Here is a 27,062-nt window from a genome sequence, read left to right as displayed (position 1 = left end):
CGTGGATCAATCTTCATGGGGCACTTTGAGGCCACAATAGCAAAATGTCACTATCACATTGAATGCTCAGATAGGAGCCCTTTTTTTTAAAACACAAATTATGTAGTTTTTTCAGAACCTGTCTACCTGATGAAGGTGCTAAACTATGGCACCCAAACTAAATCTTTTTTATTTAATAAAAGCGTTCCTATCTGTTCATTCCATGTGTTGGTGTTGTTCCACTATTGAAGATGTATTAGCGGCTCCATCTGCTTTGTCACTGCAGCACTTAGTTAATATAGGCAATGTCAACTCTTTGGAGAGCACCTTGCTTTCCTTTACATATGTATTTTAGGCTCCACAGTGCAGCCCGTAAAGATATTTTCAAATTAGCTAGTAAAATGAAGGCAAAGTGTGGAGTCAACACTGTGGTGTCCAGGGAATAGCGGTATTCACTCTTCACTATATACAGGCTCCTTAGTGGATAACTGGATAAAAAAGAGCAAAGTGAAAAACACACGTATGCAAAAAAAAAAAACTTTATTATGAAAATAATGTTACAATTTGAACAGTATCAGCCATTTACATCCTCTGTTCTGGTGCCTGCAAGACAAGCAGCAAGCATAAAGACAAATTAAAAAGAGCTAATGGGAAATGATGGGACAATATAAATGGAAGGAAAACACAAAACTCCATTTACTTAGCCCTGAAGGTCACTTTAATGAGTCATGCATCAGATATCCCTGCAAATCATTACAGTTACATTGGAAATTTCTAAAAACAGAACTGTGAAAATACATCCTGAACTTATTTGTAGACAGAGAATAAGTAGGTTTCAAACAGGCTGCATAGTTTTTTTTTTTTTGGAAAACTCTAATACAGTGGGTGAGATGTTCATATTATGTTTATCAGACAAATGTGGATTGTCGGAAAGAGCATCTGCTACGTACGCAGAATATAGGAAAGCACGGTGTGATTTGTTCAGTGAAGAGCTGGCTACTTTTGGCCCAGAAAAAAAAAAAAAGACCTTCATGTCTCACGGTAAAACTGTGATCATTATCATAACATGGAATTGTGGGAGAGAAAGCTGAAGTAGACAGTGCAACGGCTTCATACAGGACATTTATTTCAGTGGTTATCTTATCTTTACAGTAATTGAAGTTAAATTGAAGAAAACTGAGAGTGACATCACTGAGCACCCATATAGAGGCTATCCACATTGTACATCTATTCATATTTGAGATACCGCTGCACATTCCCTCATGCTTTGCTAACTCTCATTAATGTGGCCATGGGGGTAATCCTCTCCCCCCTCTTTTGTCAGCCCACTTCTGAAACTGTGATGATATAGATAATAATTCCCTTCTAAGCACTTTACATTTAAAAAAGGTCCATTTACTGTTGTCAGATACTGACTCACAAAATTAACCTGCTATGTTTGTACATTTTAGTGAGGCTGGTTGGTCATGCTGTGAAAGGTTATTAATATAGTTTAAGGTCCTAAGGTTATCATTGAGCTAAGCTCGTAGTCTTGCTGTGAAATAGTTCCGCTTCCTGGAGGAGCTGCTGCCCTGGATTCCCTCCAGTGATATTCACATAACCCAAATCCTAGATATTGTGAGATGCAAAATACAGTTAGAACCTTCATGTTTGAGGTCTCTTTCAATCCAGTGTACAGAGATTTAAGCATCAGCTACTTTGCTTAGGACCAATCTCAAATTTGACAAAGGTTACATTTTTCTTAGCTAACTCTTTATGACTTGTGTGCTCCTAAATTGCTACACTAGCCAGGAATAAATGTGATTCTATCTCTATCTCACTCTTGTCCTTTATCCTACAGCTGAGTCAGGGTAAGTAGAAGGGTCAAGATACAATTTGTAGCATATCAGTTATTATGTTTCTTAAATCTCTTATTCATCAAAATAGCACTTTATGGGATTCACAGTGTTTTGAGTACAAAATAATAAAAATTGTGACTTTTAAGAAAAACCTTATTAAAAATCCAGAATCCTAAAAAGAAAATCATTACTTGAGTGGGCAGCCTAAGGCATCAAAATTGGTTAACTTACATGAACCTTTAAAAGACAACGCTTCCCAAAACTGATAATCTATTTTGTGCTGATGCTAGTCAACTGAATTACGTGCAGCCTTATCTAATTTGGGAACACCAGAATTCCTAACTCTGACCTACTGCTATGACCAGCCCCCCCATTAATACCTAATATTGTAAACAGAATACAGAAGCAAAACGTTACACCATCATAAGGCTTTGTTCTAATTTAGAGCAATATTTCTTAACTTCGAGGAACCCTTAATATAACTTTGAGGTCTAAGGGAACCCCTGCAATTACATGCTATATCAACAACTAATGGTACATTCGTTTGGTGGTCAGTAAGCAGAATGCCTTTTACATTGCTGGTCAGTTGCAGAAATTTCCCCTATACAAATAGCTAAAAAGATAATTGGTGTTAGTGGCTGCAGATCTCAGAAGTAGAGATTGCTCAAGGAACCCCTGGTAACCTTTGGAGAAACCCTGGGGTTCCACAGAACCCTGGACAAAGCCTGCTTTAGAAGACCAGGCACAAACAACTGCAGGAGGACCTGATCATTGAACTGTTCAAGAAGAGACTAGCAAGTAATAAAAATATAAGTTTTAGGTGGACTTGGCAAACCAGGCTTGTAAGCATTAAAGTATAACTAAAGGCAAAACCTTTTTCTTTTCTTTAAAGTTTTGGACAGAGTGAAGAAGGATTGGAACAAGTCAGGTTTCAATTGCTGGCTATGTTTCCGCTCAGGAGATTCACCCTCCCTATTTGTCCTGTTTACCGTTATCATTGAAAGTGAAAGTAAAAAAACAGTGATAGGGGGGAAATCTTCCATCGAGAACAATAGTTCTGGTGACCCTGGTGAAATCCAGGGATCCCGCACTTTGGAGGGATTTCCACTCAGCTATGAGACAGAAAAGAAATCCCATCAATGGGACAGAGATGACAAAAGACCTGGCAGGGGTTATAACCTCCCTTACTCTATGCAAAATGAAAACAAAATGTGGCCTATAATAACAGAAAACATTAGGTAAAAGTAGTTTCTTTTTCCCAAGAAATTTTTCATAGTGTCAAACAAACACATTAGTTTGATTCACTGATACACCATGCCGACACACATGGCTGAACCATAAGAAGAAGAAATCAATACAGTTCATCAACCCCCATTATCACGTCTCATTATAGGCACTTGACCTTCCAGTAGCAGTCCATGCTCTACAGATTTAGATTGATAACATTAAAGAGAATGACTAAACAGACAGTACTACAGTGGATTGGTGATGAGACCTATCGACGGTTCCTTCTAGAGGATGTCGAGCTCTTGAAGGGGTTAAATTCATCCTATGGAGAAGATAGAAAAAAATGCATGGTTTAGTCCAGGAACAAGTACAACTGCAATTCTTTGCTTTTCTTTTAAATTAGAAGGAAATGTTATACTAATACTTATCCAGTAAGAATATGTTTAGAGCCCACATTAATAATTTATTTGGCTTTATAGGATTACATGCTTGGCTTTCCATATTTTGAAAAGAACATTTCATCTATAGATTTTTAGGTTCTCTGCACTGTAGCTGTCTGCGGGTCAGAATCAGCTTTCTTGCTGAATATCTACTGGGATGAGAACAATTACCACATACACAACAAGCCATTCACATATGTCAAAAAATGACTGTATCCCACTGAAGAACAGTCCATGGAAACTGACCAAGCGTGGACTGGAGGAGGTGATTGTACAGCAATAGTGTTCACCAGGGGCCACAAAGGAGCCTCCTCTGCTACTATAATCCACTTCCATGACACTGACAAATGTGCATGTGTTCTCTCCCTTCAAACACAAGTTTGGTGACGATGGAGCTGAAAATGAGATCAAAGGTTGCATCCAACATACTGCTTGCCACTACAGATGGCATAATTAAATGGTGTCTGGTGGGGTCCTGTTTCCTTTGCCAACATTAGAAATCTAGTAGCATTACAAAAAAATACAAACTACATAATAAAAGCTGACCCTCCCATTCAGAAATCAGTGGGAGAGTGGACATTTTGGAACAAAACAAAATTTCTTCAGTACAGACACAGGTAGGAATCTGAAAAAATGTATTTACTAAAATCCTTGCAATCCATATAGTTAACCGGAGGGAAGTTTGTTCTCAATAAAACTGGTTACATTTACACGGTCACTTCTAAATCTGGTATTGGAACACAACAGAATCATATAATGGGAGGGTGTCAAATTAAGTCATCAGAGTCCCTGGTTCTATAGTTAAAAATAAATAAATCAGTGTTCCCATCAATCTGACATGATACTTTTTTTTAATGAAACTCATAAACAAGGGTATCGCCAAACCCCAAATTGACTAAATTATACAGAAAAACATGAATCAAGAGCTTGACTTAAAGCTCTCAAAGGTAAATAATGACAGTTGATATAAAATACAGATGATATATACATATAACCAAGGATTAACTATTGAAAGCCCTTATTTATTATAATTTCCATAAAAACACAAAGCATACATATCAACGCCAATGATCCATATTTGTAAGGAGGGTGCGTTAACCACTTGCCCAACAGAGGATTTCCCCCCATCCTGACCAGGCTATTTTTTTCAGTACGGCGCTGCGAAACTTTAACTGACAATTGCGCGGTCATGCACTGCTGCACCCAAATGAAATTTATATCCTTTTTTTCCCACAAATAGAGCTTACTTTCGCCTGTGCATTTTTACATTTTTTTCCACTGTAAATAAAAAAAAGACAGGGAATTTTATTTTTATTAGTAATGGAGGCGATCAGCGACTTATAGCGGGACTGCGGCAGGCATTCTGACATTGGGGGGAACTAACTTGGTGTCATTGACATCCCCAGTGACACCAATACAGTGATCAGTGCTAATAAAAAGCACTGACACTGTACTAATGGCACTGGGCAGGAAGAGGTTAACATCTGGGGAAATCAAAGGGGTTAACTGTGTGCTGTTTCCATTATAGGGGCTGTGCGTGTGCTTTACTATGTAGAGCCATACAAAGTAGTGTGCAGGAGCTGACAGGGGAGTGACCTGTATTGTTTACATACAGGTCTCTCCCCACTGGAGATACTTGGTGATCACCGGGTGTCGGCGAGTTATCACCAGCTGGTACCCGGTAATTGACAACCAAGGCCACAAATAGCAGCGCGCCCCCTACCTGCAACTGTAAAATCACGTATATATACGTGAGTTTGCGCACCCGTGCCACCCTCTAGCAGTATTTCTGATATAGGGAGGTGTGGAACTGGTTAAAGTTTATGTTACCCCAACATTTCATATTCCTGATATGTGCCTGTGTATGAAAAGTATCCTGTTCTCTTTGTATTGTTTATTTTGTGTGAAATACCTGGTGATCCCGCCAGTCCCCCTTCTTGCCTATTTCAAACTGACCACACCAGGCATGGAAGCAAATTCATCTCAGTGTGGTCAGTTTTCTTCTTTGCATTCTATCTGGGAACACAGCATGCCTGTACTCCAATGGTTGGAGTCATCATGACATGCCCCGCTGCACTAGGAAAATCAGTGTACTGCTGTTTCTCTGCCTCCTGGTGACATTCCCCACTGCAAGTCTCCACTTACAGCTCTCTAAGCCCTTTATGCAGCTGAGAACAAGGGTCATGTGATCCCTCATGGGAAAAAAAAAAAAATATATGCATACACATACATACACTATATTGCCAAAAGTATTGGTCCCCTGCCTATACACGCACATGAACTTTAATGGCATCCCAATATTAGTCTGTAGGGTTCAATATTGAGTTGGCCCTCCCTTTGCAGCTATAACAGCTTCAACTCTTCTGGGAAGGCTGTCCACAAGGTTTAGGAGGGTGTCTATGGGAATGTTTGACCATTCTTCCAGAAGCGCATTTGTGAGGTCAGGCACTGATGTCAGATGAGAAGGCCTGGCTCGCAGTCTCTGCTCTATTTCATCCCAAAGGTGTTCTATCGGGTTGAGGTCAGGACTCTGTGCAGGCCAGTCAAGTTCCTCCACCCCAAACTCACTCATCCATGTCTTTATGGTGCTTTATGCACTGGTGCGCAGTCATATTGGAACAGGAAGGGGCCATCCCCAAACTGTTTCCACAAAGTTGGGAGCATGAAATTGTCCAAAATGTCTTGGTATGCTGACGCCTTAAGAGTTCCCTTCACTGGAACTAGGGGGCCAAGCCCAACCCCTGCAAAACAACCCCACACCATAATTTCACTTTCACCAAACTTTACACTTGGCACAATGCAGTCAGGCAAGTACCGTTCTCATCGGAAATGTACATCAGATTGCCAGACAGAGAAGAGGGATTCGTTACTTCAGAGAACACGTCTCCACTGCTCTAGAGTCCAGTGGCGGCGTGCTTTACACCACTGCATCTGATGCTTTGCATTGAACTTGGTGATATAAGGCTTGAATGCAGCTGCTCAGCCATGGAAACCCATTCCATGAAGCTCTCTACGCACTGTTGTTGTGCTAATCTGAAGGCCACACAAAGTTTGGAGGTCTTTAGCTATTGACTCTGCAGACAGTTGGTGACTTCTGCGTGCTGTGTGCTTCAGCATGAGCTGACCCTGCTCTGTCATTTTACGTGGCCTACCACTTTGTGGCTGAGTTACTGTTGTTCCCAGTTGCTTCCACTTTATTTACGTTAAAATACCACTAACAGTTGACTGTGGAATATTTAGTAACGAGGAAATGTCACGGATGGACTTATTGCACAGGTGGCAACCTATCACGGTACCACGCTTGAATTCACTGAGCTCCTGAGAGTGTCCCATTCTTTCACAAATGTTTGTAGAAGCAGTCTGCATGCCTAGGAGCTTGATTTTTTGCACCTGTGACCATTGAGGTGACTGGAACACCTGAATCCAATGATTTGGAGGGCTGGCCCAATACTTATGTCAATATAATGCATGTTTTCTATGTCTTTCTCTAAAATCAGCCATCATCCTAGACGTTTTTCAGACTGTTTGCCACTAAAATGGTAAACCGCAAAGCTCCATTTAATGTAAATTTCAGCAGCAGAATTAATTATACCTGGAGATAACAGCTTAGAATAAAGTTGGTTAGGTCAAGCATAATGATCTCACCAGTGAACTCCTGGAGAGATGAAAGAAGCTTCAGTAATTTATCTTACCAGCCTCCACCAAAACTTAATGATCACTTTATGGTGGGTTGACCCTAAACCTTGAGTAGTGGAGTAACCTCCACTCACTTGTCTTGGGCTTTCTTAGAAAGAGAAGGTCAGGATGAACAAATACAGAAAAATGTTGAAAAAACATCTGATTAAAGCTTTGTAAACCTAAAAACATACATAATTAAAACTGACCAAAACCATTACTTCCCTTTAATAGCAGAGGTGGGTAAACCTCAGTGGAAAGGTAGTGTACAAATGTACAGTTGGAGCCTAACTTTTAGTTGTAGGGGTCAGATTCAAATGTATAACTTGCAGAGAGGTAGTCCAGATACCAACATGCATTTAAGGGCTTCCTGTCCAAGTTTATTTGGCACTATTGCATCAAACACATCAAAAGTTTCCCTGGCAGGGGTTGGCGCCAGCACAGTACAGTAAAAAAATATCCTAGCCAGTTATGAGACATTTTTGGGACAGCTTAGACCTACACACTGTTCCAGCAAAGCCTGCATGCAGTGTCTCTCTCCGACACACATCACATCTTGCTCACCCCTAACAAACTAAGACAATGCACAATGGTGATTTATGTTACAAATTTAGCGATGCATCCGATTTTTGGGGAGCTTTGGTGCACTGGCAACCCATTGATTTCAATGGGTTACCTAACATCACACACACTGATGCACTGTAATAATGTAAATTGGCCCTTTTACTATCCTCCCTAACATCATGTGTACTACAACAGGTTCTCTTTAATGGCGAAAATCCTTTAGCATCACAAATCTCCAGTACTACAGATCAGGAAGGGCTGGTTTTATTTACTTTTAATTTAATTACTATGAGCATGAAAGACTGCCACTTTTACAGCTGATTTAAAATACTAGAGAAAGGCTCTGGATCACTGAAGCTTTAAATTACCTAAATGTGCAGCAATGAAAGCTGATTTTCCTGGAATCAAGCTAAATGTTTACAAGCTCTGGCACAGGAATTAGTGAGACTGGCCACGCATTACAGCACACAATTACTACTATGGTAATGTAAAAGTCTTGGGGGAAAAAAAAGTGTGGAGGAAAAGAGATTTTGCAACAAAAACTCTCAAAGGCTCATTTATCAAGATTTCCCCACATTTTGCTCAATAGTCCTCTGTCCGTTTGACCCGTCACCCTGCCCCCCCTCTTTTTCTACGAAGGGTTCTGCTGAGGCATTGGATCTTGGTAGAGTCCTTCAGCACATCTGTGCAAGTGCAGGATATTTCCCGCGTGTGCGCTAGGATAGGGAAGTTTTCAGACATCCATGCTACCAGTCATTGTGCATGCTTGCGCAAACCACGCATGTGCACAAATCTATTGGGAGACCCATGCATGCTGTCTCATCTGTGCATGCGTAGAACCCTGAAGGAAGGTCCTAGATGTTATTCTCATTAGACGAGAACTGCAGATGTCCAACTTTGCAGAAAAGTGTTTTTTTTTTTTTTAAATAAACAAATAAAAACTTCCAAATTAAAGAGGGGTTGGCAGATGAAATCAGTAGTTTATTAATTCTCTGATTTCTGTGAATAAATGATACGGCATCATCTGGCACAGTCAGAGGAATTCAAAAGTGACAGCTTCTGTGGGGCCCGAAGAACCTTTGCATGCTGTCACGGTTGACATTTTGAGGGTAGGCAGGTTAATTTGGCACCATGTTACACCCTTAATAAGTAACATTGTCTAAAAGGTGGAGTTAGCTTTAAAAATAGGTTCAATATGTTTGCAGGTACCATAATCTTTCTTGGCATCAGATTCTAACATCCCCTGTACAGGGGGAGCGAGCCTGCTCGAGTGCCCCCACAGCAAGAAGCTTGCTTTTGGGGGCACTTGGCTGGGGGGGAGGAGTCAGAAACACCAGCGGGGGACCCAAAAGAGAGAGGATAGGGGCTGCTCTGTGTAAAACCATTGCAAACAGCAGGTAAGTAGAACATGTTTGTTTTCAATTCCAGCCTTTAGCATGAGTTCACACATGTGCGGTACGATTTTCGAGTCTGTTTTCAGTGCGAATTTCCAATGTAGTTGTTCAGAGGTTTAGGTGTGATTTAGATGCGGTTCTGATGCAAAATGGCAAGGCTCAAATTGTGTTCACAAATGATGACGTGTGATTTTAGAAGCATTCCCATATAAGTCAATGAGCCTGTAATTTGCACCGGACCTGCACCGCACTGCTCAGAAAACAAAGGAATGGCCACAATAGGACCCAAGGTTACTTTACAAGTCATGCAAATCAATGTGTTGCATTTGAATTCGCACATGTGTGAACAGGGGCTTAGAATCACTTGAACATAGAAAGTGTCTCATATCTGGTGTGCTGTCTGGCAGAGGAGTATGAATCACAAAAGAGGATCAAAAAATGACAATTCTATTAGCAGGTAAGACAAATCACATGTGTGTTACAACTGTATTTAGAAGTTTGCCTAGAGTTCAGATTTATGCAGGCCATAGAAGGTTCGTTTATCGGCCGATTTTCCATCCGAAAACTGAAATATCGTTCATTCTGTAAACCGATGTTGCCACCAATGATTGCGAAAAACATCCGTTCACGAATTTTCCAGCATGACCGATAAACAAAATGAGGAGGAACCGCGAAAATGTATTCTTATTATTCTTTCGGACGAAAAACAAACCGTCTATGGCCTGTCTGGAAGTGCTAAATACAAATCTGCTCAAATCTCAAATAAATAATAATAATAAAAAAAAAAAGAATTAAAGCTACAATTTACGGTAGTCTAAATTTGAATAGAGAGCTGGAGTCCGATAACAATCTATCATAAAACTTTATTTGGTAAAACATAGGCATTCTGGGACATCCAAATAAACCCAGCAGAGAACTAACACGTTTCAGCCAAAGACTTCTATGAGTTATGACTAATTAACGTTTTGCTGGGTTTATTTGGATGTCCCAGATTGCTCATCTTTCACCAAACTACTGTAAATGACTGTTATTGGACTCCAGCTCTATCTTCAAATTTATGTTTACGAGGTGTACAAGAACCTGAGTTGTGGAAACTGACATCCTTGGTGTGCATACTTGTGTGGAGGTGGAGATACTTGTGTGATTTTTATGCCTATAATTTAGGTTAAATAAACAATATACAGGAATTCAAAGTACTATGCCAACTTCCAATATGTTATCTCAAAGAATCTAATTATCCCTCCTAGTTCTTATTTTGGACCACAGCAGGGTTAGTGTCTATGATGTAGAGATCTGAGAGGGGTGGTTAAACAGTTCCTGCCCAACCTATTGTACGATTGCCAGGCAGGACTGCTCTTGTTCTGGGAGGATGTCATATGACGCCCTCCCGATCTTAGTGTGCAGCAATCGGTTGTAAGTTATGACCTGCGAGCACAGCGCATCACTGATCAGGGTAAAGAGCCAATGACGTTGACTCTTTACCATGTGATCAGCTGTGTCCAATCACAGCTGATCACATGTACACAAATGCCGGTTATCAGCATTTCCTTTCCTCAGCTCTGTCACTGTCTGAGGAAAGGAAAACCAATAGCCGGCTTTCCTGTGACAAGGGACATTAACACCGATAATCAATGTGTATGTTATTTGTTGTTTGTACCCGTAGTACAGCCTAGAAACAATAGTGCACTTTTTTTTTTTTTTTTACCTAAAAACACACTGACATGGACATTGACACTAACATCAAATTTTTTTTTTAAAGCCTGACCTTTGACCCTGAACCAAACACTAACCCTGGCACTGAACTAGATCAAACCTTGATCTAGGTATTTTTTCTTTATTTTTATTTTATTAATATTTATCTTTTTTTACTAACATTTTTTTTTCTCTCTATGCCAGGAGTTAGAGACATACAATGTAGAGAGAGAAAAAAACAAGGGGGCTGGGCTGTACAGTGACTAATCACTGTCATAGCCAATCAGAGGTTATCACAACAATCATGTGACCCGGAATCGTGAGTCCCGGGTCTCGATCGTTAGAACGGGACCCGGTGCTCTCAGTGACACCGCGGTCTTTTTGCTGGGAGCGCACCCAGCACAAAGACAGGTACGCAAATATGCAGCCCCATGGAAAAAAGCCTAGTTCTGTGAGGCCGCATATTTGTGTTACGTCGGCGTCAAGGGGTTAAGTTACAGGCTGATTGTCTACCATGCACAGCTGCACCAGATTCTGAGTGCACCTGTTTTAGTAAATCCCCCCTATATGTGCATTTTGTGCATTTCAGACATGTTCATCTGTAAAAACCTTCCTTGTGTAGCCAAACCAAAAGTCCTGCGACTGCTGATGGATGCCACCATCTTCAAAGTATTGTCAGCAGCTCCAGCAGACTAAATTGACATTATAATATTCCCCTTTGCTCCTCCCTGGCTATATAAAACACAAAATCCACATACAATACAGACAATAGACACTCCCAGAAGAAGAGAAGGCAAAGAGAAATGGAGCTGTGCTAGGAAACTGAATCTCCTGTAGTAGTCAAATTTTCTAGCAGGTTCAAGGGCACATTGCAAGTGAATAAAACATCATGATGCAGAGGAAAGACACTGCAAGTAAACATGTAAAATACTTGGGGTTTTATTTTTGCACTTTTACCTGCATTTTGTAAAGCTGGTGATAGTTATACCTTAAACAACCAACAGGGAAGAGGGAGGGGCTGGGCTAAACTCAAACGTTAATAGGAAAAACTGAGATTTGATATTTTGAATCTACTGTTAGTTTTGATACGCAGTGTTCAGTGAACCTAACCTATCTGTATATATATTTGCATCAAATGATTTGCCCAGGCTTGTGACAGTCTTATTTTAAACAATCTGGGAAAGAGAAGTATGCACATATGGGATTATCACAGCTGCCTATAGAAAACCGATAAAGGAAATAATCTAATTATAAAGTAGATGAGTATTTCTGATATGCCAGGCTCACTAGAAAAAGAACTGTTATCTTCACAGCTGCAAATTGTAAATCAGATCGCTAGCAGACTCATTCCAAATGGGCAGCGCACTGCAAGGTGAATGGTTTTCCGACCATTGCGTCATTCCCCAGCTCTTATCAGTTTCATTTAAACTAATATCCAGCACTGTAATAAAGAAATACAGTTCATTACAATGACAGGCCCTGCAAGTGACAGAATAGATAAGAGTTATTGTTAAGGCTCCAAAGGAAAACAAATAATCTTCTGCAAGCGATGTCAAAATGGCAAAAGAGGCATAAATTAAAGCGTGCTTCGTTAGCAAATTCAAAGCAACAAACCATATGCCGCCATCCAGACCAGATATACTGTTCACAGATATTTATCTGCTTGTCCTCTAAAGAAGAACACCATTATCGTCAACCTTATCAGCTCTAAACCATCATTTTATGTAAAAATCAATGTCATCCAGAGCTTCTGACATGCACCATGACAAATAATGTAGTTTCCAAGATATGCTGTCTGTTACTCATCTAGGCTTCGTTCAAATCCAAAGAAGACTGGCTGCATACTGAAAACAACATCACTGTGATAAAATGTTATTGTACTGGAGACATGCCCAGCAAAACCTTGTCTGATACCTCCCTCACTGATGTGATTTACTCAAAATGTACTTCTCTATCCCTACCACTGCACTCTTTCCAGCTTTCCCATCATCACTACTGCTCCTCTCCTACACTTCAATCTTTTCCCTTGTACTGCTCCTCTACTCCACCTCCAGCTTCACCTTTGTACTGCCAATCTCCACTTCCAGATTCCCCTCTGTAATACAAATATCGTCTACCTCCAGCTTCCCCTCTGTACTACAAATATCATCTACCTCCAGCTTCCCCTCTGTATTGCCGATCTCCCCCTCCAGCATCCTTTCTGTACTGTGGATCTCCTCCATATCCAGCATCCCCTCTGTACTGCGGATCTCGTCCACCTCCAGCTTCCCCTCTGTACTGCGGATCTCCTCCACCTCCAGCTTCCCCTCTGTACTGTGGATCTCCTCCACCTCCAGCTTCCCCTCTGTACTGTGGATCTCCTCCACCTCCAGCTTCCCCTCTGTACTGTGGATCTCCTCCACCTCCAGTTTCCCCTCTGTATTGCCGATCTCCACCTCCAGCTTTGCCTCTGTACTGTGGTTATCCTCCACCTTCACCTCTGTATTGTGGATCTCCTCCACCTCCAGCTTAGTGTCTGTACTGCGGATCTTCTCCACCTCCAGCTTCCCCTCTGTACTGCTGATCTCCTCCACCTCCAGCTTCCCCTCTGTACTGCTCATTTTCTCCACCTCCAGCTTCCCTTCTGTACTGCTCATCTCCTCCACCTCCAGCTTCCCTTCTGTACTGCTCATCTCCTCCACCTCCAGCTTTCCTTCTGTACTGCTCATCTCCTCCACCTGCAGCTTACCTTCTGTACTGCTCATCTCCTCCACCTCCAGCTTCTCCCCTGTACTACTCCTCTCCTGCACCGTTTTCATCTGTACTACCTCTCCTTCATTTTTCTGCATGTACTGCTCCTCCACTTCCCCTTTAGTGCCCCCCTTTTGTTTTTCTTCTTTACCTTCTGTGTCCCTTCTGTACTGCTCCTATCCTCCGCCTTACCACCAGTACTGTTCCTCCTTCCACCGCTAGTTTCATTCTCATATTGATCCTCTCCTTTTCCTACAGTTGTCCTTCTGTACAGCTCCTTCTTCAGTTTTTCCCTCAACTGTTTTTTTCTTTTTCCCCTTGTACTGCTTATCTCCTTTTTGCAGTATCCTCCCTGTACTGCTTCTCTCCTCCACCTCCTGTTTTTCCTTTTCTTCTGTAGTTTCAGCTTTGTGCTGCTTCTCTCCTTTACCTCCAAAGTCCATGCTGTACTGCTCCTTTCCGCAAGCACCCAACTTTGCTGCTTCCCTCCTTTGTCTCCAGCCTTCCCATCTGTACTGCTCCTCTCCTCCACTTCCAGAGTCTCCCCAGTACTAGTCCTCTCGTTAGACACCAACCTCTACTGTTCCTCTATTGAAGCACCCAACTCTACACGTCTATTGTTTTTCACCTCTGCCTCCAGCACCCCCTGTACCTCTCCTGTCCTTCGGTTTCAGCACCCCCTGTACCTCTCCTGACTTCAGTTCTAGCACCAGCACACCCTGTACCTCTCCTGTCCTTCGGTTCCAGCACCAGCACCCCCTGTACCTCTCCTGACTTCAGTTCGAGCACCAGCACCCCCTGTATTTATTTATTTATTTATTTATCGTGTTTATATAGCGCCAAAGGGTTTGCTCAGCGCTGTACAATGGGGGGGGACAATACATGAAACAGAACAGTAACATCAAACAGTACACAAGGGGTTAGAGGGCCCTACTCTTTCGAGCTTACAATCTAGGAGGGAGGGGGTAGAGGCACCGGAGGAAGCGGCTGTGGGGGATGAAGTGGTAGGAGGAGGGAAGGGCAGCGGCTGTTAGGTGAGGGTGGGGTAGGCTTCCCTGAAGAGGTGGGTTTTCAGGGAGCGCCTGAAGGTGAGGAGGGACGGTGACAGTCTGATGGATTGGGGTAGTGAGTTCCAGAGGATGGGGGAGGACCTGGAGAAGTCTTGCAGTCGTGCGTGGGAGGAGGAGACCAGGGAGCAAGATAGAAGAAGGTCCTGTGAAGAGCGAAGGGTACGGGTAGGGTGGTACCTGGGGATCAGATCGGTGAGGTAGTTAGGGGCAGTGTTGTGAATGGCCTTATAGGTCAGGGTGAGCAATTTGAATTTAATGCGTTGGGCAATGGGGAGCCAGTGGAGGGAGAGGCAGAGGGGGGTGGCAGAGGTGGAGCGGCTGGTGAGGTGGATGAGTCTGGCCGCTGAGTTCAGGATGGTCTGAAGCGGGGAGAGCCTGCACTGGGGTAGGCCGGTGAGGAGGGAGTTGCAGTAGTCCAGGCGTGAGATAATCAGGGAGTGTACTAGTAGTTTAGTGGTGTCTGGGGTAAGGAAGGAACGTATCCTGGCGATGTTCCGGAGGTGGAGCCTGCATGTGTTTGTGAGAGATTTGATATGAGGTTGAAAGGAAAGGTTTGAGTCCAGAATGACGCCAAGGACCTTGGCTTGCTGGGCGGGATTGATGGTGGTGTTGTTGGTAGTGATGGAAAGGATGGGGGGGGGGCGCGGGCTGGGGGGAAGATGAGAAGCTCGGTTTTGGAGAGGTTGAGTTTGAGGAAATTGAGCGACATCCAGTCAGAGATGTCGTTTAGGAGGTGAGTGATGCGGGCGGAGAATGAGGGGGTGAGGTGAGGGGTGGATAGGTAGATTTGAGTATCATCAGCATAGAGGTGGTAATTGAAGCCGTGGGAGTGTATGAGTTTGCCAAGGGAGGAGGTGTAGATGGAGAAGAGAAGGGGTCCAAGGACAGAGCCCTGGGGGACCCCAACAGAGAGGGGGAGAGAAGGGGAGGTGGCACCATTGTAGGTGACACTGAAGGAGCGTTGGGATAGATAGGACGAGAACCAGGAGAGAGCGGTGTCTCTGATGTCAAGGGAGAGTAGTTTATTAAGGAGGAGGGGGTGGTCGACTGTGTCAAAGGCCGCAGAGAGGTCTAGGAGGAGGAGGACAGAGTAGTCGCCTTTGGCTTTGGCGGTTAGTAGATCGTTGGTGATTTTGAGGAGGGCAGTTTCGGTGGAGTGTAGGGGACGGAAGCCGGACTGTAGTGGGTCAAGGAGGTTGTTGTCATCTAGGTGGGCGCTTAGGCGATCGAAGACCAAGCGCTCAAGGAGCTTGGAAGTGAGTGGCAGCAGGGAAATTGGTCTGAGGTTGTTGAGGTCAGTGGGGTCCAGAGAGGGCTTTTTGAGTATGGGGGTGATGTGCGCATGTTTTAGGGGGGAGGGGAATACGCCAGTAGAGAGGGAGAGATTAAAGATGTGGGTAAGGGAGCGGATGAGGGAAGAGGGGGGTGACCGGAGGAGTTGAGAGGGGATAGGGTCCAGGGGGCAGGTAGTGAGACGGGCTTCTGAGAAGACTCTGCTGACTTCCTCAGTGGTAGTAGGGCTGAAGGAGTGCAGTGATGGGGGGGTTACGGTAGGCAGGGCCTTGGGTGTGGTGGGGGGCAGTGCCGTTGCGAGGTCAGAGGAGGGGAGAGATGAGGGGGTGATAGAAGGGGGGAGGCTAGATGGGGAGGTAGATTGCAAGTTGACTATGTCCTTGCGGATAGCGTCAATCTTGCTGTGGAGGTGAGTGGCAATCTCGCGGGCGGTAAGTGAGGTACTGAGTGGAGGAAGGGGGGGAGAGAGCAGGGAGTTGAAGGTGGAGAAGAGTCGGCGAGGGCAGGTGGAGAGGGTGTTAATCAGGTTAACAAAGTAGGCCTGCTTGGCGGCGTGGAGGGAGGAGGTGTAGGTGAGGAAGGCAGATTTGTAGAGGGAGAATGTATGAGGGGACCTGGTTTTGCGCCATAGTCTCTCCAGCGCACGACTGCGGCGTTTGAGGCGTTTAGTGTGGTCGTTCTGCCAGGGTTGGAGTGGTCTGGGTTTGATGTTGCGTGTGGTTAGGGGTGCCAGAGAGTCTAGTGTAGCTGATAGTGAGTCGTTGTACGTGGAGGTGGCTAGGTCAGGACATGACAGTGGAAGGATGCTGTCGTGTAGGCGGTCGACGTGGAGGTGGCTAGGTCAGGACATGACAGTGGAAGGATGCTGTCGTGTAGGCGGTCGGCAGCCGAGTGGAGGGGGGCCGGGTGCAGGTTGCGGAGGTTGCGGCTGGTGATGGTTTGGCGCACTGGGGGGGGGGAGTTGGGGGAAGGGGAGGTGGAGAACGTGAGGAGGTGGTGGTCGGAGAGAGGGAAGGGTGTGTTAGAGAACTGGTTGAGGGTACAGAGGTGGGAGAAGACGAGGTCCAGGGTGTTCCCATTGATGTGGGTGGAGGATTGGGTGTGTTGTGTGAGCGCGAAGGAGGAGGTTAGGAGGAGGAGTTGGGAGGTAGCTGGGGTGTTGTCATTGATGGGGATGTTGAAGTCCCCGAGGATGATGGTCGGTAGCTCAGAGGAGAGGAAGAAGGGAAGCCAGGCGGCGAAGTCATCCAGGAAGCGGGCTATGGATCCAGGGGGCCTGTAGATCACTGCGATCCTTAGGGGGGTGGCTGTACCTCTCCTGTCCTTCAGTTCCAGCACCAGCACCCCCTGTACCTCTCCTGTCCTTCGGTTCCAGCACCAGCACCCCCTGTACCTCTCCTGACTTCAGTTCTAGCACCAGCACACCCTGTACCTCTCTTGTCCTTCGGTTCCAGCACCAGCACCCCCCTCCACCTCTTCCAGACTGCTCCTTTCCCTTCCTATTTAATAAAGGTGAAGAATATAATACAAGAAGGGTACAATCCTGTTAAGTACAGGATGCTTTTTTGCAAAGCTGTTATAATTCTACCAGTAAAACACAATTTTTAAATCCTGTTAACAAGCAGTGATTAAATATAATGGTATACAGCAATACACCGGATCAGCAAGCGTGCGCGCAGAAGAAAACACCTTGATTGCAGATTTTTGCTGTAATGATAAAGACAACCTAGGAGGTTACTTGATGAATGACTTGGTAACATTACTAATTAGTTAAGTATGAAAGAGAATTTCATTTGTTCCCATTATAGCACAGGCTGGATTACCAAGCTAGAGCAAAGGAAAAGAGCTTGTTTATTACACACAAAATCTGCATAAAACTCATGTGGAGAGACTAATCCAAGAATGTATACTTATGCTGTGTTTAGTGGGAAGAACTATAATACAATCACACAGCTATATTGTCTATGTAAAACAGACTTTATGAAAGGTGTACCAATTTATCTGAGTTTCTTACAGAGCAACAGGAGAATTCAATCGACCGCTACAAATGGAAAAATTGGAGATGTGCTTCAAGTCTAACACAAATCCAGTAAAAAGAAATCACACTGTGACACTGTGCGCAAATAAATGTGCGTTAAACACAGAAAAACACATTTCATCTCATGGCAAAACACCTGCCACCCCTTTTAGGCCTCATGCACAATTTTGCATCCACTTTTAGGGGCGTCAGACTTCCAAATGGCCCTCCATATTATTCTATGTATCCATGCACACACAGACATGAAGCTTTTAGTAGCAGTAGCGTTTACCTGCAGGAAATAAAATCCAGGGTCAGTGCGTCTAGGAACAGCAGCGTTTTGGCAGAAAGAACGCTGACAGCTCCTAAACGCTACTAAATGCCAGTTTTTTGTTTTTTTTAACTGGTTGTTAAGGAGAGGGTCGGGAAGCCACCCTGTCCTTAACAATGGATGAGTCATCAGCTGTCAGCGGGATTCTCCCCTGACAGCTGAATGTGGGGAAAAAAAAAACATTGCCAGCAATTTAAAAAAAATTTAGAAAAAAATGTGATGGTCCCCTCCCCGAACCCATACAAGGCCCTTTGGGTTTGCAATAGACTTTCAGGGGAACTCCATGCCATAAGATGGCGTGTGCCCCCACACCAAATCCATACCAGACCCTTATCCAAGCATGCAGTCCTGCAGGTCAGGAAAAAGGGGGGGGGGAAACAGGCGAGCGCCCCCCCCCCCCTTACCTCCTGAACTATACTAGGCCACATGCCCTCAACATGGGGGGGGGGGGCTTCCCCCCCAAAGCACCTTGTCCCTTTGATGCTTTGAAAGCAAAGGGTGGTCACACCAAATATTGATTTGATTTCTCTTATGTCCATGTACTTTCCATTTTGTTAATTGACAAAAATAAACTAATAAAACTTCTATTTCTGAAAGCATTCTTAACATTTTTTCACAACTGCCTAAAACTTTTGCACAGTACTGTACAAAGTACTGAGTGAAGGTTCTGAACACTTAAGTACATGTGATATTTCAGTTTTTTCATTTTAATACATTCACAAACATTTCTAAAATTCTATTTTCACTTTGTCATTATGGGGTACTGAGTGTAGATTAATGAGAAAAAACATTAATTTTAAAAAACTGTAGTATCAGGCTGCAACATAACAAAATTGTAACATGTGAAGGGGGTTTGAATTCTTTATGAATGAACTATAATGTGTAGTCTGCCAGAAGCTTGGTGAAAACCCATAGGGCATGGACAGACCACAGGAAAGGGTGGTAAACAGATAATGCTGATCGCCCACTGCAAAATGCAGATAGCATTGATGAGGCAGAAAATGGAAATATGCAGATAAGCATCCAAGAAGTCTATTGAGGCTAGAAAATACCCCAGAAAGAGGAAAGCAATGACAGACCTGCCTGGCATTTTCTATGTAAAACTTTTTAACCCATAGAAACAAGTTTAGCATTTTCAGAAATGGACCAACCTCTCAGTTTGGAAATTGTATGAGTATTAACACTGAAAAAATTCTGCTGTTGGTACAGGGGTAATGACCCTCTTAAGACAGGAGCTGCTGGACAGCAGCACGAAGAGCAGCTTGCCATGAGAGGGAACAAGACAAGATTGAATGCATTATGCACGAGACAGAGGGCAAAATTTCAGTTTATAGCCCCTAGAAATTACACTCTGCACCCAGGCATCTGAGATTTTCTGCAACCCGAAAGCTCACAACGTCCACCCACTTTGAGAAGTGGATGTGTCCTATTGCTGGAAGCAGTCCCGGTTGACTTGAAGGGCCATGCCTTCTAACAAAAATATGTTCCTGCCCTAGACTTGGCATTGAAAGCCAGACAGACAAAAGAAACTTGCTAATCTCATCAGCAGAATCAGCCATTCAAAGTATTTCTTGCATGGGTGCTTAACTGAGCATATGGAAAGATAGAAAACCCATCCTGGAGATTTGGTGAAGTTTATCTGCCAAGCCATTCAAGCAGTCGCATAAGGCTATAGGTAAAAAGGAATCTGTAAAGATGGAATTACGATTTAAGCCATGCTCTTAGTCCAGACAGCAAAGGTCTGACAGCTATAGAAATAATGTGGGTTGCACTGCAGGTCCTGCCAAGGTAAAGTGTGCTTTAAAGAGAGCCTCTAGGCTCTTATCTACTGGGAATTTGAGCACGCAATTATCAACCATGGGGTCCGCAAGGATTTTGTTAAGAAAAGAAATGGCAGGATCTAAACACGACGTGCCCACTTATGAATTATGGAGGAAACTTTCCTCAATAGGATATTGTAGGGCAAAACAAAATCTTCTCTGGGTTAAGCCAGTTTCCATACAGGACAAGATCTACAAGCAAGTGGACCAGGCTTAGGAAATTAAAGAGACCCCATACATATACCTTAGGGTAAGCGGACTCCAGGCAGAAGGCTGCTCCAATGCTAAGCAAGAGTGTACAGCATTAATAAGAGCAGCTATAGTTTCCTTTTGCTTAGATGAAATCTCTGTAACAAGTGTGTCATCCTAAATCTGATGTCTCAGAAGGCAGGGCATCCTCCTCAACTGTTACTTCCTCATCAGTCACTGTGTTAGGGCGAAATCAAACACTGATTTAGAAAGGGAGATCAAAGGGGCACGGCTGTCACCCCTTCTATCTGGGCCTCAAGAAGGCTAGAAGTTATGCCCATGAAATCTGACACTGTGGTAGAACATTTTTTTTCCAGAATGAAAAGTGGAAGATGTTGTTGATGGACCAGTCAAATGGCCAGATGAATGCATATTGGAAAGGGTACTAGGATGAACTACCATGCAGTTCATCTTTGTACCCTTTCTTCTGATGGTTGTCCCCACTCTGGCTCTATGACTTCCTCTGGCCATCTGAACTAAAAACTGAGACTGAGTTAGCACGTCCATCTGTCCCTTTTTCCTGCGCCTATGATTTGCCATGCCTGTGAAATTGTCCCTAAATGGGTACTCACAATTACTGTGGCAGTACAGAAAGAGCGGGAAGCACTTGTAGGCTGCAGTAACCCATATATTGTGATATTAGCCACTGTAATGTGCCTTCAGCAGAGAGAGAACCAGGAGATATTTTTGATCCAAAATGTCTTTTCCAAAGAATAAGAGTGAAGGCGTGGCAACCACAGTAACCTCCCTACCAATGAGGCAGAGCAGGTGAAGTTACAGTGTTTGGGGAATTTAACTAACCTTCAGACCCAAAAATGTACATTTTAAAATGTATGCAAAAAAACAAAAAAATGGCTCTGATGGACTAGTCTGACATTTTGCCTTTTTTTATTGGTAATAGGTGACTGATGCTCATATTCACAGCAACACTACAATTGCATTGTGCCGCTGGAATTTTCACTTTCTATACCCAATACATTATTATTATTATTACACAGGATTATATAGTGGCAACAATTTGCACAGCACTTTGCAATAAAATGGAGACAGTACAGTTAAAATACAATAAAATATAAGTGGGTTAAAATGGCCCTGCTCATAACAGCTTACAATCTAAGAGGATGGGACAAGTGGTACAAAAGGTATTAACTGTGAGGGATAAGCTGATGGAAGAATTAAAAGTTCAGTTGTTAGGTGGAGAGGGGGATAGGCTTCCCTAACGAGATGAGTTTTTAGGGATCGCCTAAACGTAGGAGTAGGCGATAGCCGGACAGACTGAGGTACGGAGTTCCAGAGGATGGGAGAGGCTCTGGAGAAGTCTAGGAAGAGGAGACAAAAGAGTTAGAGAGCAGGAGGTCTTGGGAGGAGTGGAGAGGATGGTTTGCGTGATATTTTGAGACAAGACTGGTGATGTAGCTTGGGGCAAAGTTGTGAATGGCTTTGTATGTTGTTGATCCTTGTTGACAAAGTCCGGAAGTGACGGAATGCGTCCAGGGCACGTGACGTATTGACGTTCCCGGAAGTGCTGCGGCAGCCATTTTGGATTCTGGAATCCCTATGTGTCGGAGGTCTGGAGAGTAAAGGTGCACTTCAGGTGTCCCCCAGAGCTACAAAGTGATAGTGCTGGATAGGAGTAGCAAGGGGGAATTACCTGGTGATCGGGAGACCCTCTACACACGGAAAGGGGATCGTATACTGGGCATGAGGAGTTGGATGCTGTTTTGCTGATCTTATCGTTTTTATATGTAAGTGGCTACAATAAATTTTATATATGATTATAATTCACATACTGATTCCTGGTCTGTTTGTGAGGTCCTGAGGAACAAGAGGATACCAATCTAAGGACACTCTGTACATGTGTGGTTGATTACAAGCTGGAATCTGTTTGTTTTAGGGTAATTATGCACTTTATATATAGTTTGCAGTGATATTTATAAATTTTCTTTTCACATGAGTGCTGTGACACTGAAGTGGTTTTTTTTGCATGATACACGTGTGGCACTTTAGTTCTGGGATTTAAAAGGTAATATACTATGTTGAGATTTTGTTTTTTGAGGTATTTGAAGAGCACCTGTGACTGATTTGCATCTTCTTCAGTGGAGTAGGAAGCGTCTTCCTATCAAGAAATTGATCTTTGTTTGGACACATTATTTGGACACTTTGTATATTGGGACTTTATTTTATTTTTGTTTTTTTATATATTTTATATTTTTTATTTTTGGGTAATTTCTTTGGGTCTTGATTTTTTCACTATAATTGTGGGTTTTTGGGTTTAAGTCAATGAATATATGTATTATTGGTACTTCAGGGGAAGGATATTGATATGACTTTAAGGGATTTCTGAGGATTTTATATATATATGTGTGCTGATTTATACTTATTCTTTGTATGTTGTTGTTAGTATTTTGAATTTATATGGGAAACCGGACGCCAGTGGTGGGATTAGAAGGGAGGGGTGGCAGACAGCGGTTGGTTAAGGTAGATGAGTCTGTTGGCAGCATTCATGATAGACTGAAGCGAGGATACCCTACAGAGAGGTAGGCCCATGAGAAGGGAGTAGCAATAGTAAAGGGAAGAGAAAAGAAGGGGGTGAATGAGTAGCTTGGTGGTTTAATTCATTTAAAAGGGGCAAATTTTAGAGATGTTATGGAGGTGAAGTCTACAAACTTTTGACAGTGATTGGGTATGAACCTGAAAGGACAGGTCAGATGTCTAGGATTACACCTAGTACCCTGCTGTGAGATGAGGGACTGATAGTTGTATTATTGATCATTTTGGAAAAGTCAGGGAAGAGGGCACAGGTGGGAGTAATATTACAAAATTGGAAATATTTAGTTTGAGGAAGCGGTGCGATATCCTTGTTGATATGTCAGTTACTAAGTTAGTAATGCAAGAGGAGACTGAAGGAGGGAGGTGAGTAGTAGAGAGATAGATCTGGGTGCCATTGGTGTAGAGATGATATTGGAAGCCGTGGGAGGTTATCAAGTAACCAAGAGAGGAGGAGCAGATAGAGAAAAGAAAGGGTCCAAGAACAGAGCCTTGGGGGACCCCTACAGAAAGAGGAAATGGAGAGCAGGAGACAGAGTTTTAGGTAATACTGAAAAAGCACTCAGATAGGAGGAGAACAAGGATAGATCAGAATCTTTGAGACCAAGAGAGTGGCGTTTATTGAGAGGGAGCAAGTGCTTAACAATATCAATGAAGTATGGAGTAGTGGTCATTGGTTTTAGCAGTTAGTAGATCAATAGTGAGTTTTAGTAGGGCAGTATCTGTGGAGTGCTGTGAGTGAAAACCAGACTGTAAGGGGTCAAGAAGTTTGTTCTCAGTGAGGTAGGAGCTCAGACAATTGTAGACTAAAGTGTTCTAAAAATATGGAAGCAAATGGGAGCAAGGTGATAGATCTTAGGTTGTTCAGTTTGGTGGGGTCCAGTGAAGGATTTTTAAGTATGGTGGTGATCTGTTCATCCCTTAGAGGTAAGGGGAACGTGCCAATAGAAGGAGGGAGAGATTGAAGATGTGAGTGAAAGAGCATAGGATAGAAGAAGAGGGTGACCATAGTAGTTGCAAAGGAACAACATCCAAGGGACAGTTGGTTAGGTGGGCATCTGAGAAAAGTTTGATAACTTCTTCAGCAGTAGCCAGGTCAAAAGAGGAAAGTATTGAATGTGCTCTTAGACAGGGTATGTTAAGTGGGGGTGATGATCTGTACAGTGGATGAATTGCATTATTCTTGTTTTTGAAGAGATTGGCAATCTCTTGGGCAGTGAGTGGAGGTGGTGGGGGGAAAAGTACTGAGTTAAAGCTAGAGAAGAGCCGACGAGGACTGGATGACAGGGTATTAATGAGAGTGACAAAGTAGGTTTGTTTGGTAGCATGGAGGCAGGGATTATATCGTAGGAGGGCAGATTTATATAGGGTGAAGTCTTGCAGGGATTTAGTTTTGCTTGGAGGGATAGGTAGTTGAAGACAAGGGCATTGTGAAACTGATGAGGTTGTAATCAGAGAGAGGACAGGGGGTGTTGAGAAGGTTGCCAGGATTGCAGATAGGAGAATACAAGGTCAATGGTGTTACCATCGGAGTCGGTGGTAGTGTGTGTCCATTGTATTAGGTCAAAAGATAAGGAGATGTTGTGATGTAGCCAGTTAACATTAACAGGGATGTTAAAGTATTTGAATTGTAGTGGGTATTTCAGATGAGAGAAAGTAGGGAAATCAGGCAGAGAAGCCATCAAAAAAGCATGATAGTGGTCCAGGAGGCCAATAAATTATTGCAATTTTCATAGAAATTGGAGAAAACAGACATATACAGTGGGTCTCAAAAGAGGAGAGGGATAAACAGGGAGAGGTAGGAAGGACATGAAAGGCGATCAGTGGGGATAGAAGGAAAACAACTCTACCTCCTTTCTGTCCACTGAATCTGAGCGAGTGAGTCCAGTGAAGGCTGCTGTGGGAGGGGGCAGCAGGAGAAGCAGAGTCAGATTCTTGCAGCCAGGTTTCAGTAACGGTGAGTGTATTTAAGGTATGGGAAATAAAAAGGTCATGCACAGATGTGACCACATCTCTTGTTACAGACAGAGTGGACATTCCAGAGGGCTCATGGGAAGAGGGTGGAATGGTTTTTGGAAGCAGGGGTATAGAAATTAAACTGAATGGATTTCGACTGTTGCCAGAGGAAGAGTGCTGGATGTGGAGGCTGCAGTTAGAGAATGGAGGGCCAGATTAGGGGAAATGTCCCCAGAGATTAGGAAAACAAGGAGGTTGAGGAAAGTAAGATGAGAGCGGGATGTATATAAGTGCACATACCTCACTGTCCTGATGTGTAGGTCAGCATGTGGGTTCAATATTTGCAGGAGGTGATGAGTGCAGTAAAAGGGAGAGAGTAGGAGTGAGGGTGATATATAAAGACACTGTGGGATGGAGAGGAGGGGTAAGCAAGGGGAATTTGAGGACAGAGGACACTTATGTGAGAAGGAAGGGTAAAGGGAAAATATTAGAAGGAAAAGAGAGTAGGAATCAGACTTCAGAGGAAATGCTTTACAAAATGTTAGTTTGCTTGCAGTCTTTCCAGAGAGGGGCTGTGGAGCATAGTTTTTCTTCTTATATCCTACTTACTGCTTTAGTTAAACTGCTGTCTTTAAACTGCTTTAACACTTGTTCAAAACAACAAAACAAAAACAAAAAACCTCCCTGCCTGCGACTTCCCCACAAACTGATCTATATAGGAAGATGAGGCAGGGCAGCATTTCTCAATTGTTCATTGCTCTATGTATTAATAAACGTGTCTGGATATACTTTTACAGCAAGGAGAGATGTATCTCACCTCATCATCTTCATCATCAATAAAGAAGGGGTCTCGTGATGACTGGCTCTGGGAGCTTTTCTTGCTGAAGCTGGAAGAGGTGCTGGAAGCTCTGCACATAAAATAAAAAAAAAGAAGCACACTATTAAATTATTAACCACTTCAGCTCCAGGAGATTTTCTCCCATTCATGACCAGGGCATTTTTCACTATTCGACAATGCACTATTTCAGCTGGTAAATGTGCAATCAGGCAATGCTGAATCTAAACAAAATTTATATCCTTTTTTTCACACAAATAGAGCTTTCTTTGCTGGTATTTCATCACCAGTGGGTTTTAAATTTTTTTTGATATAAACAAAAAAAGATCAACATTTTGAAAAAAAAAACCCCAATATTTTCTACTTTCTGTTATAAAAAATATCCAACAAACTCAAATTTCTTCATAAATTTAGGCCAAAATGTATTCTTCTACATGTCTTTGGTGAAAAAAAATCCCAATAAGTGTATATTAATTGGTTTGCATGAAATTTATAGCGTCTACAAACTGTGGCATATATCCTGAAATTTACACAGCTTTTACTTTATGACTACCGATCACATTTCTTGAGGTGATAAAATACCAGAGCAGTACGAACACCCTCAAATGACTCCTTTTCGGAAAGCAGATACCCCAAGGAATTTGCTGAGAGGCAGGTTGAGCCCATGGAAGATTTAATTGTTTTGTCTCAAGTTGTCACTTAAATGATATATTGCTCACACATGTCAAGTGTATATGTGGAATTACACCCCAAAATACATTCTGCTGCTTCTCCTGAGTAACGGGATACTACGTGAGACTTTTTGAGAGCCTATCCATGCACGGGGCCGAAAGACAATGACCACCTTCAGGCTTTCAAAGGCGTAATTTCCTATCACAGTTTTGGTTTTATTTTTAACGGGTTGTCACTTTAATGATATATTGCTCACACATGCCATGGGTATATGTGGAATTACACCCCAAAACACATTCTGCTACTTCTCCCGAGTATGGGGATATTTGAGAGACGTTTTGCAGCTTAGCTACATACAGGCCCCCAAAATCCAATGATCATCTTCAGGATTTCAAAGGGCATATTTCCTAATGTCACTTCCTCACTACCTATCACAGTTTTGGAGGCCGTGAAATGCCAGGAAATTCCAAACACCCCATTGACCCTTTTTTGGAAAGCAGACACCCCAAGGAATTTGATAAAAGGCATGGTGAGTATTCTGCACATTTTGTTTGTCATAAGGTTTTGAAAAAGAAAAAAAATACATTTTCATTTTCTTTCTTCATTTTCCAAAAACTTGTGGCAGCAAATGAGATTTGCAAAATACCATGCCTCTCAGAAAAAAGCTTGGGGTGTCTACTTTGGGGGGTATCTGAACTGTTCTGGCATTTTATGCCTCAGGTTAGAAGCTTAT

At 43.1% G+C, this 27,062-nt stretch overlaps 1 protein-coding gene across 1 annotated transcript in view; it reads right to left on the bottom strand.

Moving 5' to 3' along the window:
• Nucleotides 1-500: 500 nt before the first annotated feature.
• MRE11 (MRE11 double strand break repair nuclease) overlaps nucleotides 501-27,062 on the bottom strand; it is a 434,841-nt gene continuing 408,279 nt past the window's right edge. Inside the window, exons 19-20 of the mRNA XM_089655629.1 lie at nucleotides 25,640-25,730; nucleotides 501-3,366 (exon numbers count right to left, since the gene is read on the bottom strand). Coding sequence (XP_089511755.1) covers nucleotides 3,313-3,366; nucleotides 25,640-25,730 — 145 coding nt within the window. The 3' untranslated portion in view covers nucleotides 501-3,312. The remainder of the gene's footprint in view (nucleotides 3,367-25,639; nucleotides 25,731-27,062) is intronic.

The sequence above is a fragment of the Staurois parvus genome, unplaced genomic scaffold (assembly GCF_062004578.1).
Source record: "Staurois parvus isolate SC_StPar_1 unplaced genomic scaffold, SC_StPar_1.0 ptg000858l, whole genome shotgun sequence".
NCBI classification, from domain to species: Eukaryota; Metazoa; Chordata; class Amphibia; order Anura; family Ranidae; genus Staurois; species Staurois parvus.
Note: the sequence above shows the minus strand (reverse complement) of the source record. Positions and strands in the feature narration are given on the sequence as shown.